This window comes from Drosophila miranda, chromosome XL (genome assembly GCF_003369915.1).
Source record: "Drosophila miranda strain MSH22 chromosome XL, D.miranda_PacBio2.1, whole genome shotgun sequence".
Taxonomy (NCBI): domain Eukaryota; kingdom Metazoa; phylum Arthropoda; class Insecta; order Diptera; family Drosophilidae; genus Drosophila; species Drosophila miranda.
The window spans coordinates 17270380-17290770 of NC_046673.1; the positions used below are offsets into that span (position 1 = coordinate 17270380).

Genomic DNA, 20391 nt, shown 5'->3' on the forward strand with positions numbered 1-20391 from the left:
CTCTTACAAACCGACAACCGATAGCCCCTCCCCCCCCGGCACTCTCTTCGGTGAATGTCCATGTTAATTTACACATTCATTCATTCGCCTGTGGAGGGGCGGGAGGGTCGGGGGGGTTCACAGGATGGGAGGACCAGTTAGTGCGACTCAATCAGGCTCTTAGCCAGCCAACAAATCAGCTTAAGACAACAAAATTCTAGGCCCCCTTCCCCAACGCCCAAAGAACAGAGGCATTCGCTTTCGTTTCGTTTCGTTTTGTTTCCATTCTTTTCCTTTTTGGCGATGCAAATATTTGAACAGAAATTTGCCTTCTAGGGGAAAAAAGTCATTGAAAGTCATTTGCCAACAGCGGCAGCAGCAGCAGCAGCAGCAGCAGCAGCAGCAGCCCAGGACACTGGTCATATGCCACATCCTACATGCTACATGCTACATGCTACTACATCCATACGCGTAGTGTTCCTCCTCTCTTGACCTGTCCGCAACGACATTTGTTACACTTTATTTGCCTTTCGGCTGCTTCGTTCGATGGCGAAAAAAAAACACACACACACCCACACACACACAGAAGAGATATCCTGAAGGCACGGGCATAGGCGGAGGTGGAGGCTGTGTAGAACGATTCTCAAATCGCATCAAATATCAACCGAGCATACGTTAAATGCCTCAAATTGAGTTAAAGTGCCGACGCCGTTTGCACGCCAAACCCCCAGATCCCCAGACCCCCAGACCTTCTCCTTTTCGAAGGATAGAAGGACGACAACGGGGCAACAAAAGCCTGTGGCCTGCTGCAAGTATCGCAGCGAGTGGCAGCATCCACATCCACATCCACAGTGGCAGAGAAACTACTCTTAAAAAAACTGCTAAAATAGCTGGGGCAACAAAAAAATCACTTCCACACGACGAGCGGCTGCCATACAGAAAAAAAAACGTGGGCTGCTGGAAGAGTTTTGAATGATAGAAATAAATATATAATCGAAAATACTAGAATGTAATCGAAATACGCCGATACTTTTGTGCTTCGAGAAGTGCCATCGCTAAGAACAGCTGATGGCACGGCATTAAACGATTTGACGCCTGAATAACAGAACCACTCACGTTATTGGCTGTTACGCGCCAACCGAGTGGCGCTGCCGCATGTCACGCGATAAACTTTTATAACGGGCCTCGCTACCTCCGCCCCCACCCCCTCGCTATAACACTCTTTTATCGCACGGACAGACGGACGGACACGAACATGAGAGCATATTTAGCTTGGGCTCCATTTCAGGAGGACGCATCCAGCCAGGATGCAGGACCATCACTTGGTTATCCTCTCATCCTGCCCTGGTCTCTGGTCTTCTGGTTTTCTTTTTTTTTTTTTCTGTTTTTGTGTGTTTGTGTGTGCTGTTGGATTGTGTTTTTCTTTTTTCATTGAATTGACTTTGGCCTGGTTGCATGTCCTGGGTCCTTTGTCCTGGCCACTGAGCCTGACTCCTGGCTGACTGGCTGACTGGATGACTGGCTGCCTGCCTGCTGTCATCATTGCCTCGTTCATCGACACTTTGCTTTTTAATCAATTTAACAATTTTTTGTTCTACTACTGGCTGGATGCTCCGCAGCTCTCCTTCTACTAGCCCATGGTAGTGCCACTGCTGTTGCTACTCCTTTTTGGTGTCGCATGTTTCGGGCTACGTTTTCCAAGGCGCCTGCGGGTGCGGCTAGGGACGGGGAAGGCTTTGCTCCTGCTGAAGGATATATGCAAAAGTAATTGACAGTTCTGTTCCGTTCGGTTCATTTCAGTTCGTTTGCGATTCGATTCGTTTCGTTTCGATTCGGTTTTCGGTGGCAGGAGTCGAGGAGTGGACCAGGGGCGTGTGTGTGATGACAGATCCTTAGTTTCCTTTCTTGACTTTCGCTGGTATGCTGGCCATTTCTTTGCTTTTGCTAACGCTTTCTAAACGTTGACAGACCTTGTCCTGCCTGCCGTCTGACGTCTGGTAGCATTTGCTAATTAGTTTGCCCAAGCATCAGTACATCGGGACATCTGGGCATCAGGACATGTGTCCGTTCTTCTCTCCTTCTCAATTGCAAGGGTTTTTTTTTTTTTTTTTTTGCAATGTCTAAAAAGGAAATGAACTCATCAGTTTGTTGTTTGTTTGTTTGTTTGCATTTTGTCTCCGTTTTTTGCATTTGGTTCACCCTCCCATTTAGATTGTAGTTGAATTCCTAATGAAGTTGATTTTCCCAGTAAACAGAAACGACAGATGAGGTACACATGTAGGTAAGTACCAAGGGGTGAGAGGGATTTACATTTTTATTGAGCTGGAAAGGGATGGACCTTGTTCTTTTTCTAAGCTAATGAGAATAGTAAAAAAAACATGTCGTGTGCATGACATTTATTTTTTTTTTTTTTTGCTGTAGCGCTGGCTTTTTTTTTTGCAATTTATTTGTATATAGAATGAAATACGAATTAAAGGTGCATTCGAATATTCAGATCCTGCGCTTATGGGGTACTTCCCTTGACTTTCTATCCACTTTTCTAATCGAATTGTTCAATGTTCCTTTAAATTCCATTTGGCGCTCACTCAACGGTTTCCAAATTATAAATACTTAACCCAAGTGTCAATTAGTGTGTGCGTTGAACATATCTCTCTACTTCAGTCTCTAACTGAATCTGTGGAAGGCAGGCAGTAGGAATGGGCCATGGCGGCACGGCACTCCCTCTGCAGATATTTCAGAGAGCGTGTGGAAAGAGATGCACATTTATAATTGAACAATTTACCAGTTTTCCTGCAGATTTAAATAACTTTATCAAGTCAGGAGATGGAGCAAGATGCTAGCTGGTAGATGGAGGACGGAAGACGGAGGGGCTTGGAGAGCTTTAACCAAAGTCTTGTTTTCAGGCGAGAGGCAGCACCACCAGCATCAGCATCAGCACCGGCAGCAAACAGTAAACGCAGTTAAATATTTTCCTCTTAATTTAACAGGAATTTCAATTGACAGACGTGAGCACAATGTTAGCTGTTATACCCGCCATATACCCTGTTTTTGCAGTGTGCCGCAAGGGTATTATGATTTTGCAGCAGCAACAGAAAAATTCGAAAGTTAGGAGTTTGTTGTTGTATCTTTTTCGTTGGTTTACATAAATGTATCTGAATGAAATAGAATGTATCTTTGAAGGGTATCCACATCTTTGATCATTTGCAAAGCAAGACTTTTGCTTTCTTGCGGCTGTTGTTGTTGTTGTTGTTGCTGTTGCTGTTCTCTGGGCGAAACGCATGATTTATGCAGCTACAGCGAGCGACGAGTGCGAGGAAGTGGCAGCAACAGCGGCAGGGAGCAGGCGGTAGGCAGGCGGCAGACAGCCAGGCAGGTCCATTGCAGTCAATTTCTATTAGAGGCTGACCTTGTCAACATGTTGCCAAGCAGCAGCAGCAGCAGCAGCAGCAGCGGCAGTGTTGCAGTAGCAACAAGGCAGAGGCTGAGGCTGAGGCTCGTTTAGAGTGTGTTGCGGCGTTAAGTTGACAATTTACTGACAAATGTGTAAATTGCATTTGATCTTGTTGGTGTTGTTGCTGCTGCTGCGTTAATTTATGCGACTGGCATTTCACAGGCAAAGGAGGAGAGACAGAGGCAGAGCCAGTGGCAGCACCGCGTGACAGAGTGGAGGCGAAGACAGGGCCCCCAGCCATAACGACGGGGCAGCATTCGACCTTGATCGCCAGCTTCCGCAATATACAGTTGGAGTTTTCCGTTTTTCAGTTCCCCTTGGCGCGAAATAGTCGAATGAGATACACAAATATCTCAAGTTTGCATGCAAAAGATACATATTTGGTAGATATTCCATCTAACCCATACAAGACTATGTATGTCAAGGATATAACAGTATCTTAAAGCTACTCTGGCGCAATAGATAGCCATTTACCAGCAAAGATACAAATGGGGTATGAAAGGAGATGGAGGAATAAAAGTATCTATATCGAACCAGAGTACCTAAAATTTGCAATTGTTTTTTATCTGCATGGAAAAAGTGTAACTGATGGTAGAAAAACGTTTACAAATCGTTTAGTAGGCTTTAAACAGCCTAAAAGAAATTGAAAGATGCAAGATACTGTGTCCGTTCGCTTATGGGAACATTGTGCTATGAATCAATGGCTAGTAACATCAGAAGATAAAAACACAGATATACAGAGGCGACTTCTTCATTTGTATCTTTAAACATATTATATATAACTAATGATAGATAAATAGATAGATAGATAGATGTGTGTTTGATGTATGGACTCACCTTATGGGCTCTGATGGATGTGCCCTCTGAACAAACTAGTGTGACGTCCACCAGGCTCTCGTCTTGTAGTAATTGACCTAACACCCCTAACAGGTTGGATTGGTAATTGTTCCACCTCAAGCAGTAGTGCTCACTGCCCATGTCGGTGACAGCTTACGCTGCTGCAGAAATCCACATGGAAAGAACAAAGATAGACATTGGTGTTAGTTTAGTGTGTTTGGTTTAGTGTGTTAGTTAGTAACACTCGTAGTAGTAGTAGTGGTCGTAGCTTGAGAATGACTCTGAGCGACTCGCGTTTAATTTCTTAATTTGGTGTTCTATTCGTACGCCTTTTTTGCTAATACTGAAATTGCGTAATCAATCGCATGCGGTTCGAAGTATCTTTGTATCTACATATGCATATATTGGTATGTATGTATGTATCTTTATATGAAATTAATGCCGAAGCGATTGCACAAATGCCAAACAAATTGCGAAATCTTTTGCTTCAGGGTTCACAAATGTCACTGCCACCAAGGCGCTGGGGGGGGGGCATGCGAGACACCGACCCCTCTGCTCTCTCCATCTGGGTGAGAGGTGTACAGGGGTAATTGGCGAGGTGGAAGAAGGCGCTGCAGTAGGAGGAGGAGGAGCAGTAGGTGGCAGGTGGACACAACGTGCAATTGAGGGCGTGACTAGGCGTGTCACTGGGTTTCTCCACACACAACAAAACGCTGACTTGGCAGAAATTCATCCAAAACTTTTGTACACCTACTTTTCTGTTTACTTAGCTTTTGTGCATGTGATGAAAAGTTACACGGGGCTGGGGCTGGGGCTGGAGACGGGGGGGAGATACACCTTGTAAATATTACATTACTTCGCAGCAAATCAATGGAGGGAGAGAGTATATTGAAAAAATACTACACCGTCGACTGTAAACATATTAAAAATTTACTCAAACTTCAATTAATTTGTTAAAAGGAACGCTAAAAGCTCAGACACTAAAAAATAAACAAAACATACTCGAAAAAATAAATAACAATACTTTATAAATATTTTTAGCATATAATGAAAATATAAGAGAACTATAAAATAGAACAGAAAATTTTTAACAAATTATATAGACTAAAATATTAGAAAAATACCCTAAAAATACTAAGCTGGTCTAAAAAATACTGACATAAATAAAGGCATACATACTTTTACTCAAAGTACTAACAAATTTAAAAATTAAAAAAATATTAAATAAATTTAGATACATAAAAAAAAAAAATTTCGAATTGTATAAAAATAAATCAGCAAATATGTTTATATATTTTTCCAGCTCGTACAAGTTTTGAATTCGTAATTGCTAATCAATTCGTAAGAATCTTACGATTTGCGATAACTGGAGCACGCACTCTTGCGATTTGACAGTCAATTCGATAGCCGGAGCATGGCTGTATGTTTCTACAAAGAATTCTACAATTCTACAAAGAATATTGATGATATTTTATATTATTTGATTGATTTGAGTGCAAATTTGATTTGAATGCAAAGCTCTTGTGATTCGTGTTATTTGGCTTCAACCGAAATTCCAATCAAAAGAATTTTATGCCCAAAGAAAGACTCTTTCCCATAAAATGGTGTAAAAATCAATCTTCTTCGTTCGTCGTTCTTCGTTCAACATGAAAACATTTTCATCCTCCGATTCTCTGTGGGACATTCAAGTTTTATTTTTTTGTATTTTTATAGGTTTGCCAGTAAAACGTCTCTTTCTCTCTATATATGTGCTGTGTGCCATCTATCTGTCTTTTTCTAGCCATCAGTTTTGCATTAAATTGATGGTTAAATAATTAATCGACGAGGCCAACATTCAGGCAATCAACGAAACGATCTGAAATTAGGTAAGGCCCCGCGCGACCAGAAGAAATTGCAAACTGCGCTGCACAAACAACAACAGCCCCACAACAAACATTTCCGGCCTTCGGGTGATTCGTTCTCTCTCTCTCTCTCTCTCTCACTCTCTCACTCTCTGTCTCTATTTCTCCTTCTCTTTTTCTGGGGTGTTGGAAATCTCAGGCATCGAGGCACCGAAAAAATAATAACGAAGCAATAAACTCTGAATTTATTTCAACAAATAAAACTTTGATTTATTGCACTACGCACCGGGCACACAGCATGCAACGGATCTCAGCCTCAGTCTCAGTCTCAGTCTCTGTCCCCAGCCACTCTGCCCCAGCGACTGACTGTGCCTCTGTGGCAGCCTCACACTCCCCCTCTCTGTGCTCCTCTCTGGCATATTGCCTCCACCTTTTGGAGCCTTGATCTGAGACCTCGATAACGATATTATAGAGGAGTTAGAATCTGTATCTGAAGCTATTGCGATCGTAAAGCGTAAATTACGCATGCATTTTGTTATTTCCCTCTGTCTCTCAATCTCCTTCCGTCTCTCTCTTTCACTCTTCTGGGTCTCTCTCTCTCTCGCTCTCAATCTTTATTCAGCTCTCGGAAAAGTCGTGCGAACTTTTGGGGCTTACAGGGGCACAGTGAATGAAAGTCTAGGAAAAACTTATAGGAAAACTTATACAGGAAGCATTCTCGCATCCTTTCGCTTATGGGAACTTTGTGTAGCGAATGAAACGGCATTCAGTGAATGAAACGAATGGAATAGAATGCGTTTTTTTTTGGCGGTGGTTTTCCAACGCTTTTCCACCACTGTAGGAGCCTCTTCTCATTTAGTTAAAGATCACAGCAGTAATTCAGGCAAAGAAAAAAACCCAAATGTTCGGCTGGAAAATTATGGCCAAAGTGGCAGCCAACACGCAATGGCTAAAGGTCGCAGCCCAAGACGGGGGGCAGGCAGCCAGAGAGCGTCCGGATTTTTTTTTCGCTTCATTTTTTTATTTTCCATGCAACATTTGCATGCAACAGCAGGTCGACACTTAATTAAGAGAAGTTGCTAGTGGCCATGTTGCGGCCAAGTTGTTGCCGCCGCTGTCGTTGCTGCTGCTGCTGGTGCTGCTGGTGCTGGCGTGTTGCTGCTGTTGCTGCTGCTGTTGCTGCTGTTGCAAGTGCTGCCCACGCATGATTTTTGAATTAGCGCTGTGTGTAGTAACAACAACTAATATAATTGACAGTTGTTGTTGTCGCTGCTGCTGCTGCTGTTGCCTGTTTGTTGCCTACGTGTTCTGTTGCAGACGTCAATGACTGCCTGCCTGAAATGCATGCTAAGTAGGCAACCAGAAAGCGACCAAAAGCTGGCCGAAAGGAAGGGTCGGACTATTGGATACCCTCTTGCAGAGCCATCGACAGACAGCAAAAAACAGAATGTGCCTTTCGCTTATGGGTAATTTGTACAGCGAAACTACGTCATTCCTCTTCTATCCGATATGCAAACATCTTGCTCAAATCATAATACCCTCTCCCCCCAAAGGGCATATACAAATCTAGAGGGAAAACAAAGCCAAGAGAAAGCCGCTAAGGAAAACTTCGAGAAAAAAATATACTACATAGAAGAAGAAAAAAAAAAACAGAACAAGCTTCTGCTGTGTTGCATGCAATTTGGGTCTGTTAATTGTTGTTGCTGCTGCGATTTATGCCGCTTGCATGCTAATTATGAGCCCCATGTTGAGCTCCACAAAAATACCTGGTGGGAGATAGGGAGGCAGGCGGGCTGCGGCAGGTGGCAGGTGGCAGGCGGCAGCAAAAGGTAGCACCACAATGAGCGAGTGAGACAGGGCCACTTACTGACAACTAAATCAGTCAAAACGATGATGATGGGGGCCCCAGCCGCTGTTCATTTGGGTCCCCAGTGCGCCCATTGAGTTTTTAGCCAAGTTAATGAGCGGCTGGAGAGAGAGAGAGAGAGCGTAAGACAGGCAGCAAACAGCAGCATCAGCAGCAGCCTCTCAAATGAATGGGTGGATGGAGGGGTTTCTTTTCCTGCTGCACTGCTACACTGCTGAATCTCCCACAGTGCACAAAGATGGTCAAGAACGATGGTTACGATGGTATTTCCTAGAGCTTCTTTTCAATTAAAAACCCCCGTCGCTATGGGCTTCTCAAAGTCTGGGCCTAAATGGTGATTGTAATTATTGTTCGTGTAGACACTCTTCATTGGTGTTGTTGTCTAAATTGGTTGTGGTGTAGTTGTAGTTATTGGTGTTCTTGAAATCTATGTTGGAGTTGTTGTAATGTTTGTTGGAGTGGAATATTTATTGTTGTTTTTTTTGGAAATATATTTGTATATGGGTACTGCGGTTGAAGTTGTTGAACATTCAGTTGGGGTTATTGGAGCTGTTGGTTAAGTCTTTCAAGTTGTTGTTGTTCTTGTTGGATTTGTAATTTTGATTAAAATTGGAGAGTCTTTGTCGTTTTGCTTCGTCCTGTTGGTGTTTTTTCTAAACCTGTTGGTGTAACTGTTGTGGTGTTTTTTTTACATGCTTTTGGTTTTTTTAAAATAGTTTTTGTAATAGTTGGTTAAGTGGAATCTTTGCTGGTGTTGTTGAAATCTTTGTTCTTGCTTGTTGGCGCTTTAGAAGCTGTTGGTGTTGCTTTAAGAGCTATTTTTTGTTTGTTTTCGTTGTTGAAATCTTTGTTGGAGTTCTAGTAACGGTTGTTGGTGTAGGGATTAGTGTTGTTGAAGTTTTCATACTAATTGTTGGTATTATTAATGTTGTTAAAAAGCTGTTGGTGTGTTAGTTAAGCTCTTGTTGGTGTAGCTGTTGCAGTTTTTGTATTTTTGTCTTGTTGTTGTTGTTGTACCTTTTAGAGTTGTTAGAGTGGCGCCTTTTCTGTTTGCCTGTCGTTTGCCTTAAAACTCATTAATATTGAAATTTCGTTCGTGTGCATGAGTTATTAGCAATTTTCTAATTAAGGCTCCCCTGCCGACGAGCCGCCAACGATTCTTCTTCCCTCCTGCTGCTGCTGCTGTTGCCACAACTGCAGTCTTTTTTTTCCTCTGGAAAGACGCCACTGGCTGCCACCTACTGAAGTCGTTTCCCCCCTCTTTCTCATGCTTGGCCGCTCACCTGAGGCGCCGCCGCCAAGCCTCCTTCTGTGCACCCACCTCCCACCTGCATCTGTCACACCCACAAAGAGGCGGCCGTTTTGCCTTTCATGTTTTGTTTTTTATCTTTTCTTCAGTCTTTCTTTTTTCTAGTATTTTGTTTTTGTTGCTGGTGAAATTTGCATTTGATTTATTTATTTATAAACTTAATTGCCAAGTGGGCCACAAGTGGGCGGGCCGGCGACTGACGGGAAGAAGAGTGCAAGAGAGGAGTCCATTGATTGGGCAGGAATTTGCATAGAGGAATCTTGAGAGGAATCTCATGGGAAGGGGTTCTTCGAGTGTGGCCAGAGTTAAGGTGCCATTCCGATCGCTTATGGGAAAGCTGCGCAAGGAATGTAATTCCAATGACATTCGAATGTGTCCTAGTGGGGGGCAGGAGAGATTAGTGTGGCTAGAGGGAGCTTTTTTGTTTGTATTTTCTTTAGAGTCCCAGTATTTCCGCTTACTCATGCTCTAACCTCCAGTGTGACCAGCTTTTAAAACGAAATTTGTGATTGATATCAAAGTCAAATCGCTGGTCAATGGTCAAAAGACACTGATCAATGATGATCTGCTGCTGCTGCTCTTCTCTCTGGAGCCCACGCAGAGCCCCACAAATGGATGTGGCAGTGGCAGTGGCAGTTACCGTTGCACGTTGCAGTGGCAGTTGCAGTAGCAGCGTGGCATCCTTCCACTGTTCTACCAGTTCTACCAGAAACCTTTTGTGAGACAGACACACACTTGACTGATGAAGGCAAGGCTCTGGCTTTGCGGCAAGACGGCCACAGTCTAGTCGACGGTGTGGCCACTTGCTCCGCCAAAGGGGGGGGCATGGGGCACGAGGGGGCACACACTGCGTGTGAGTACGCCTACGTGCGATGGCGGCACATTTTAAATCAAAAAGAAGGGCGCACGATGCAGTTCAGTTTTGGTTTGAGTTGAGTTTTTCACTTTGAGCCGCGCCTCGTTTTTGTGATACCCTCTAAAAAAAAAGAGCCCCATCAGGGAATACCCGCACAAAGGGTAAGAAGCGAGTGGCAGGCACACTTGTTGAGAGAGAACGATTGATGGCAGGATGGGGTATCTTTTGGTGCGTAATATTCCCACTGCTTTAGCGATTATTAATTGCAACATGAAGGGGCAAAAGCAGAGGCAGGGGTAGGGGAAGATATAGTCTAGGGGTGTTCAAGCTGCAAAACAGTTGCAATTTCGCTCTTGTTGTTGCTGTTGCTGTGGCTGTGGCATGCTGCTGCTGCCTGCCTGCCTCTCTCGTTTGAACATTTGCCGACACACAGTTTTGCGATTATCATAATGCTGCCTGCGCAGCGCATGCGGCGGTGCGGCGGTGCAGCGGCGGCTCCAGTGTTCATGTTGCAGTCTTGTCGATGTGAATGATGATTATTTTGATAAGTTGCGCAACATGTTGCAACAACAGCGGCAGCGTCAGCGGCAGCCAGGCATTGCCTTAGATTTCTTTATATCTCCGCATAATTCTTGGTCATCTCTGGCCAGATCTTAATTGTTCCTCTCACTCGCTGGAGAGCTTCGCTTCTCTTGGGGGCCGCATTGTGTGGCAGGCCGGGCAGGCCGAGGTGTTGCCAGCTCAAATTGCTGCTTGTCACTGTGCGGAAGTGCGGCAGTGCGGCAGGCAGCTTCACTGTGGCAACAACTATGATTATAAATGAATGCATTTTTTTTTTTTTTTTATTGATTTATTAATCGCGTTTGCTGGTGAAAGGATTTCGCTCTGGGCTTTGGATCATAAATTTCCAAAGCGTTTAAAGCGGATCTTTCTTTCTCCCTCTCCCTCTCTGGAGCGCTGCTTCCTGCCACACAGCAGCAGCTTTCTATTGTGGCAAGTCCAGTTTCTGCCGCTGCTGCCACACATAAAGGGCACAGCCTCCGAAAAATACAAAAATATATTCCAAAAATTATTATGGCTCCGTGGGTGTGGGGTGTGGGGGTGGTGGGGGGTTTTTTTTTGGGGGCTTCGTGCTACTTAAAGCCAGCGATTGCCTTTGTGCCACTGCCACCTACAATATGTATGGCTTGGGTGTCGCTTTTAAGGCACGAACATGACTTTTGGCGGCGCATGCGTGTTGCCTGGCAGTTTGTTGCACAGTTGCAGTTGCAGCTGATTTACTGCAGCCACGAAAAACTACTGTTGCTGCTGCTGCTGCTGCTGCTGTTGCTGCAGATAAGACACAACAATACGGTTCGTTCTTGTGGCTCTGTGCAACACACAATTTGCAGTTATTTGTGGCAACGATAAGCAAGCAGCGGCAAGCACTTGTTGCTCTGTGGCATGCAGCACATTTTGTGTGACAGTGGCAGGTCAACAGCAATTGAAAATGCAATTAAATTAGAGACCAAACGAAAAGCAACCAAAGCGAAAAATGAGAGCAAGAAGCGAGAGTCAAAGTTTGACTCCACACAGCCGGAGGGGGCCTTGGAATGAGACGATTGCTGGCTGCCGCTGCCACTGTTGGCCACAAAATTTATATTATTAGCCAATTGTTGCAACGCTGCTGCTGTTGCGGTGTGCAGCCGCCGCCACATGATGAAACAACGGCCGTAGCTCAAAGCTGTTGCTGCTTTTTGCGTGTCGAATGCAAAGCATCGACATCGACATCGACATCGAAAAACTTTGACTATTTGTCGATTTGTTGTTCTTTTCATTCGTTCATTCATTCCACCATTCATTCGTTCATTCATTCATTTGGAATTGTGCAATAATCATTTTCAATTTTCATATAAACATTTTCATGCGGCTGCTGTTGTTGCTGTTGCCTTCACCTCGATGCTGCCAAATCGGTTGCAATGGCAATTATATTCCACCTGTACCCCCCCAACGCAGAGCGAAAGGGAGGGGATATTATGGGGCTAACCTCAATCTGGCAGGATGTGCCATGGACATGGGCAAGCACCAAGGAAGGATCACTCTAGGATCTCCTGTTTTCAGGAATTCGACAGGCATTCGGCAAATATTCTTGAGACGTTGGTAAAAGCGGCTACCACTCGACGATCTGTTTCTTCTTCTACTCCATTGAGAGAGGATTCCTTTAAAATTTAAAGGAAATTCCACTTTAGAGAACACGAAAGATCTTCTGTTTGATGGAACAGATCCAGGAGCTCCAAGAAGAAGGTGTTTTCCTGGTGAGTGTTTCTGTTTCTGCGGATAATTACATCAATGAAAAATCTACATCTTAAAGGCTATAAGGGGCTTTCTTGAATCTCAAAACATAGTAGTTTTTAGACACATTCTTTAGATACATAAATCAGCAAATATATCATATATCTGCCGTAGAAAAAAGAGTATCAAAAGCTTTCTCTCTCGTACTTTTGCACTTCATTAAAGATTTAATAAGCTAGGACTCCCATCTCTGTCTCTGTCTCTTTCTCTATCGTCTGTTCCTGCTCTGTGGCTGCAGCAGCCTCTGTGTGGAGTGCGGAATGTGGCACTGTGGCACTGCCACACAATTGGGGTTTGGGTCAAGTCCAAGGCGGCGGATATTTCCAACGGGGCCTAATCAAGTTTAAGCCAGAAAGAAAAGAAAAGAAAAGAAAACACCTGGGCTGCTGCTCTGCTCTGCTCTCCCCCAGGAAGTGGGAATAAACGCTCCGCTCTGTGCCACACAGCAGAGAAATGTGCGTAAACGGCTGCAGCAGCAATAAGCAGCTCGTGGCATAAACAATTTCCGGGGGGCAGGCAGCAGCCAGCAGCCAGCAGGCAGCAGCCAGCAGTTTCCACTCGAGTGAGTGACTAGCATTTAATCAAGAGCAATCAGCAGGCACTGGATGCGGCGGCAGCAACATGTGGATGCAACAGCAACAACCATAATTGCTGTCATGTTGCGCTGTGGCGGCCACGTGCTCCATTTTAGCCATGTTGCTGCCACAAAGTTATCAACGTTTTGTGGCAGCAGCAGCATCGGACATCGGACATTGGACGCTGGACGGTGGACAGTGGCACCATATTTTGATATGGCACACGCAATGCTCATTTGTCTGCCACATCTGCCACACACACACACACACACACACAGGCGTACAGGGGGTTTTTTTTTTTTTTTTTGATAAATGTTTGTGCCGCTACAACATGTTGCTTGCGACTCTTGTGGCCCGAGCCAGAGCCACAGAGCCGCAGAGAGCCGCAAAAAAGATTTATGATTATTGCTTTGTAATTTGTGTTTAAAATATGTGCCGCCGCCTTGTTGCAATGTTGCCCGCCGCCTGCCTCTCTGTGGCCGTTGCTGTTCGCCGTTGAGGCCACGAGGCCTGGGCTGCATAAAAATCAATTAGCAGGCCCCCAAAATCAAAAGAACCAGTGGCCAGCCAGTGCGGCCACTGATGAAACCTTGAGAGTGCATAAACAATTAATGTGGCACGTTTTGCTGCGGCCGCTGATGGCCTGCAGCGGCGTCACCTATCGGCAGCTTGGAATTTGTGGCATGAACATTAACAGAGTGCCACCACGGCCACGCAGCCGGAACTCCTGCTAAAGCGCGGAAAGCAAAGACCTGTGTGGCCGTTCGCTTAGGGGACATTTTTTCTATTATTCATTGTTCTACGTCCTTGCCTCCCATGCGTACCCACTGCTCCGATATTTATTCTTCGATACATAAGAGACGCACCGAGAATGCAAAAACAAAATAGAATGCAAAAGCATGGTGATTCTGTAAGGATTCTGTGGGGATCTGTCCACATTTCCTGGGGCTTCTCTAAGGCAATTCTGATGGTGCCCCTGGGGAATATTCTGTGAGAAATATTTGAGGATTCGTGAGGATTGTATTTGCTCCACTGACGCCCCAAAAAAGTTCCTATATTTTCCAAAGCAAGCTTTAGCCTCAATAGCGAGGTCGCTTATGGGCTCCCACTTATTTCTAATTAGCGAGCACTCACTGTACCCACGGGGCATGCGGGGCAGGCGGTGCAACGTGCCTTGTCAGCCTCTCTCTAAGCAGCCAATTAATGTTGCGGCCACTGCAGCAGCAACAACCACATGCAACATGTTGCATGCAGTGCAATTTATTAATGAGATTGCCCCGTTGATTACAAAAAGACCAGAGAGAGAGACAGAGAGAGACGGAGAGAGGCTTGGCCGCACGCACAGTGGCAGCAACATGTTGCTGCTGTGGCTGTTGTTGTTGCTGTTGCTGTTGTTGCCAGCGGGTGTTGCACATTTATTGAGCGCTTATTATGCGTGTGTGCCCCGCCTCGCCACCAAATTAGGTGTCAAATGACAATGGATGGTCCCCTCTGGGGACGGGTTGGGGGATCGGATCTCACATATATATTTTTCACACATTTTCCACAGAGATTTTTCCTCATTTTTGGTGTGTGTGTGTGCGTGGTTCGGGGGTGTTGACGCGCGCACAGCTGGCGCGTATTAAGGTCAAAGAGCGATCGAAATCGCAATCGCAATCGGATCGTGTCGCCCCAGCAGCTGTCAAACTCAATTCCGACTCTGCGGCACATGCAAAGGTCAGGCACTGCAGCTGCCACAAGATTTTCGACAGCACCTCCCCTCCCTGTCCTGCCACACCTTCTCCACCGTGCCACCCCCACCGCCCGCCCCTTCCTCCTCTGATGCCAGTCAAGCCTTTATTTTGCGACTCCGCTTAGCATCATAAAAATGTCAAAGCTTTATTTGCAAGCTTCTTGTGGCTGTTGCGGCTGTTGTGGCAAGCTTCTTGTGGCAGCCAGCTGCTGTTGTTTTTGTTATGGCAGCGATGGCGGCGGCGGTGGCGGTGGCGGGCTAATTGGCGTGTCATTGGCTGGAACGCAGGCATAAATCTGTTATTTTATACGCGCCTTTTGTTGTGTGCAACATGGCGTATGAGTAATGTGCGCAAAATACAGCCAGCAACAAAATCAATTGACACACGCAGAGGGAGAGAGGTGGAGTGGAAGTGGGGGAGGGATGGGGTGGGGCGAGGAAAAACATCCTTCACATTCAGTGGCACATTCGCTTCATTCGCACTGCTCGAATATCCCATAAGCGAAAGGATTCACAACGAATAAAACGAAACAAAGCGATTTGGGACAGTGGAATATGTGGAACAAATGGGAATATAGTACATCCTTCACATTCAGTGGCCAATTCCATTCGCACTGCTCGAATATCCCATAAGCGAAAGGATTCGCAACGAATGAAACAAAACGAAGCGATTTGGGACAGTGGAATATGTGGAACTAATGGAACAATGGTATTAACAGAATAGCTACCATATAAAATATGGATCTGCCATCAGGATCTGTAGAGACTGTAGCCTGCAGTTCAAGGTTTTCTTTCTTTCTTTCAATTCTGGTTCATTCCATCTGTCTCAATTTATGTTTTTCTCTGTGCTCTCTTTGTAATTAAAACTTTCTTTGCCTGTACTCCTTTTCCATTCACATCATCATTCCTGTCATAGTTCTGTCACTCCCTCCCAATCCGATCTCAAACTCAATCTGTTTTTAATTTGATATCCCCTCCAGTTCCACCATTCCTTCGTTCCGCTATTCCACCATTCACTTTTATCTCTCACTTATTCCATCCATTTTTCATCCACTACTGCTCTGAATATCCCACTTTTCAGCGCCAGTTTTTGGCCACCAATTACTGGTACGCCTCTCCCCAAGCCCCCCTTCCGCCCCACACACAGAGCTTAACCCAGTCTTGGCCCCACCATTAACCCCTCTCGGCCTGCCACAAATAAAACCAAATTAACCCACATCAATCACACACACACGACGACGGCGACGACGAAGCAAAAAAAAAAAACGTAACATAAACGTAGAAAATTTCCATTTTAATTTGAAATAACTTTAAGGAGTTGTTTCTGTCCGTCAGTCCGTCATTTTTTAAGCCAATTTTCATAGCCTAAAAATAGTCAGAGGTGGAACGAGGCGGCGGAAAAGCGGGAAAGCAGGAAAACCGCTTCTAAAAATATACAAAAATAGAGGATAGAGGAGTTCGGAGATCGCAGAGCGAGAGTGGAAAATCGCTGTCCAAGTGCCTTCCACTTGACTGTCCCCTCCCCCAGACTGGAGGACCTGCTCCATCCATCTCCTACGCGAGAAGTAACTATTATTTTTGGAGCATTTTGGTGGCTATATCTTTCTCGGAACTTCTATGCTGCAGCTTCCTCAAACTCCCATCGAAACGTCCATCTGTTTCTCTCCTGCGATCGTCATCGCTTGAAATCTGGTACCCTCCTTGCCCCAATCTGTTGCTAATACAATAATGGAACGCGGTCTGTTATAATATTTACAGCTTAGAATTAACTAACGAGCTCGAAAGCCGCACCGCAACGAACCGGTTCAAGATGCAACAAAAGCAACAGGTGTTCATTTGGCACTGGAATGGAATGAAATGGAATCGACTGGCAGAGGAACGAAACGAAACGAAACAAAGCGGTACGATAGCGTGCAAAAACGAATAGAACAAGTGGAATAAAACATAGTGGAATGGAATGAGTTGGAAGAGTTTGAAAAATTATAAAGGAATCTCTGCGAATTGATGGAGCCTCGTGCCACGACTTTCACTCCTGCCCCTCCTACCGAACTGGTGCCTCTCACTCCCTCCCCCCTCCCCCGCTCCCCCTCTTCCTCTAACTCTCCTCCACCCACTAATAAAAAAAACCACTGCCCACACGCTAATTGCGGCAAACAAAAACGCACGAATGGAACGCCAGCATCGAGGAGGGACCACCAGCAGCCATGGGAGCCGGCCACTGCTGCCACATGCAACATGCCACTCACCTGAGAGGAGATCCAGAGCTGCAGCTCTTGCTCCGCTTTCGGGTTTGGGTAGACAAAAAAAAAAAAAGCCAAACAAAACAAAACAAAAACAGAACCAAAGTAAAGTAAAGTAAAAGAAAATTCCCATAAACAAATAAACACTTGACTTGATTGTGGACGCGACTTGCATTTGAGACTGGACTGAAAAACTGCTGGCCTGGCCAAAAGCCCGGTTGCTCAGGGTACGGATGCGGATACGGAGTGGTATGTGGCATGTGGCATGTGGCATTGTTATGGCTGGTGGCCTCAGTTAGCTCCCAACAGCAACTGCAACTCAAATTAAGCAAAATTTATGCGCCTTCTGGTGTCGAAGCTGTTCGAGAGTCTGTGTCCTTTCGCTTATGGGTAATTTGTTGGCCCAAAAACTGAACTCTTGGTAGATCTGTAGGATCCCTGGTAAGAATTGGAGCCCCCAAGGCAGGATGGCAAGAGGAAACCCACGCCACATCATTCATATGCGGCAAACCGTCACCAGGCGAAAAGAAAAACCACAGTGCAACTGCAACTTGCAACTGCAACAAACAGTAACTTAAACTGCAGCAGCAACAGCAGCAGCAACAGTAGGGACCACCACATAGCAATTATGGATCTCTGGATATCTGCCTCGCCTCGCCTCGCCCCTTCTCTTGTGTGGCAAGTGGAGGCGACACGAAGAGCAGCTCTGTTGCTGCTGCTGCTGTTCCTGCTGCAATAATTTCCATCGCCTGCCGTCGCCACAAATCTGCCAACATAATTTTGTTATTTCACTGCCACTTTGTTTGACGTGCAAATGTTTGGCTTTGGCTTTGGCTTTGGCCTTCAGTGCTGGCTGCAGTGTTGGGGGGGCCGTCCGTCTCCCTGCCGTTTGGGGGCACCTCCGTTCGTGGCACATCCTGGTTTAGTTCGGTTCGGCTAGATGATTTTTCAATTTGTGCTTAGCCTAAGACAATCAGGCAACAGCAGCGGCAGCAGCAAACCAAAGCAAAGCACAAAAAAGGGGCAACCGCAGCCACACCAAACCACGGGACAAGCATTGCAGCGCTCGTTGTTGCCAGTCCCAATGCTGCCACTGCCACTGCCACTGCAACTGCAACTGCTGCTGTTGCTGCTGTGGTCATAAGTAACTTTAAATTATGATGAAAGTAATTTTCTGCTTCAGTAGCGAACGCCGCGCCAACTTATAGTCAGCGTCAGGGTCTCGGACTTGATTTACACCCCACACACACACACACACACATAGAGACGGGGTGGCAGTGGCAGTGGCAGGATGGAGGAGCAACAATAGTCAAGTGCAAATTAAGTAATTGCCAGCAGGGGCAAAACACATCTACTGCCAGACTCCGTCTCCGACTCCCGACTCCCAACTTGGACTCCCAGTCGTAGAAGCCAGTAGCTGCTACCGTTGTCATTAGGGACGGGACAGGCGTGCCACAAAGCGGAGTTCATGTCTCTTGTCGGGGAAACGTACTCCCATGTCCATGCCAAAGCATCGAATCCCCGGCTTTGGTTCATAAATCTTTTTCCACCAACACCAACATCAAACCCCACGAGAGAGGGAGAGCGCGTGAAAATAGAAAAAATTTCGAAGAATTGCCAATAAGAGTGGGGATACCAAATACTACAACAGTATCTCTCATTGAATAATATGGGAATATGGAATGGAGTTTACGTTCCACAGAGAGAATTCTAAATGATTAATGCTATAGAAAATAATAATGGAATTGCCAACGAATTTAAAGAGATTTTCAGTTGAAAAATACTGCACAAAATACTAAAAATCATGTACAATATCTATCATCATTATCTCTAGAATACTAATAAAAAATACCAAAGGATACCGAAAATACCAACTAAATAATACCAAAATACTTAAAATCAGGGATTATCTCTGGAATAAACAAATCCATAAATACCAAAAATGCTATACAAAATACCCAAATACTAAAAAATTATGTATTATCATTATTTGGAAACAAAATATTAGAAGAGGCAAGAATACCAAAAATACTAAATAATTATATATACAAAAAATACTTAAAAAACGAATATCATAGATCACAATACGATTTTCAGATGGGAAACAATTGAATGGTTGTTTTAAGGCCATATCCAACCTATTTATTCGATATCCATATATATCCGATACCTGCTACGATATACATGGTCAGGATTAGGATATTAGCTAATTAAAATGCTGGAAAACGCTCATTAAACAGGGATATTCCGTACGACGTACCATGAATATGGCATTTGCATTATTGGCCGTTCAGCGTTCGGCGCTCCCCCCTCACATCTTGGGACATTGTTAACCATTTTTGGGGCGATAAGCGGCCGGCAATTGGCGAAGCATTTACACAAATTTACATAATAATAACCACGAATAACCACAAGCGAATAATCTATCCCCAATAATCTCCAAAAAAAAAACGAACCTGAAGCCAAAGCCAAAGCCAAAACGGAAATGCAAGAAACTAAAGACAAATTACTCACGCAGGCTCCGTGTGCCTCCAACTGCTGCACCGCACCGAGCCGTGCCACAAAAGTCTCCACCCCCGCAGGGCAATTAAGCATTCGGCACAAAAACCCCAGAGAGAAATATATGTATGTATATATGTATAAAGGAAATCTTAAATCTTTGTATGGCCGTTGTAATAGACCTCCGAACATATTTGTACAATTAACAGATTTTCATATTTTTTTTGCTTTGGCTTTGTTTTCTCCACACCCGATATGGGGATATGGATACCAAAACGAAGCCTGGCTGGGGGGAGGCACTTCAATGGAAATTAAGATCAGGCACAGAGCCATAGCCATGGCCAAAACGAAACATTTTCTATGGACACTGGGACATTTCAATTGCCTGGCGGGAAAAAAAAGGAAGGCAAATATTTGGACCAACAGCTGCTGGGCAGGAATACGGGGCTTACAAACCAACAACAAAATAAAGGCTAAAACTCTCGCTGGCTGCTGGATTGCTGGACGGTTGCCTCCATGGATTCGTTCGTTTATTGCTGGCTAAAACAATTTAAAAGCAATTTGAGTCACGTTTGGGAGTTGGACTTGCCGGCAGGCCAGGGCAGGGGATCGCTCGGTCTCGGTCTCCGGCTCGGACTCGGATTCGGGTGAGCGGGTGAATGGGCATTCATTGAATTTGCATTTTTGTTGGTTGGTCAAAAACCAAGTCTGGAAGTCACACAAAAAGCCACTGCTGCCTGCCTGCGATGCCTGTGAACTGAAGTTTCTTCTGGTTCTGTGGGCTGTGGGCTGCACTTGACAAAACTTCACACATATTCGTATCTCTGGGATTGTGATCTGAATCGGTATCGGTAGCTGAATCGGATTTTGTGCT

The 20391-nt window shown here is 45.1% G+C and overlaps 1 protein-coding gene across 4 annotated transcripts in view; it reads right to left on the reverse strand.

Moving 5' to 3' along the window:
- The window catches only part of LOC108163093 (sex determination protein fruitless), a 128466-nt gene that overhangs the window by 47728 nt on the left and 60347 nt on the right, over positions 1 to 20391 (reverse strand). For all 4 annotated transcript variants that reach the window (XM_017298220.2, XM_033395729.1, XM_033395741.1 and 1 more), the window contains one exon: positions 4268 to 4428. In XM_017298220.2, the coding sequence (XP_017153709.1) occupies positions 4268 to 4408 (141 nt within the window). In that variant the 5' untranslated portion in view covers positions 4409 to 4428. The remainder of the gene's footprint in view (positions 1 to 4267; positions 4429 to 20391) is intronic.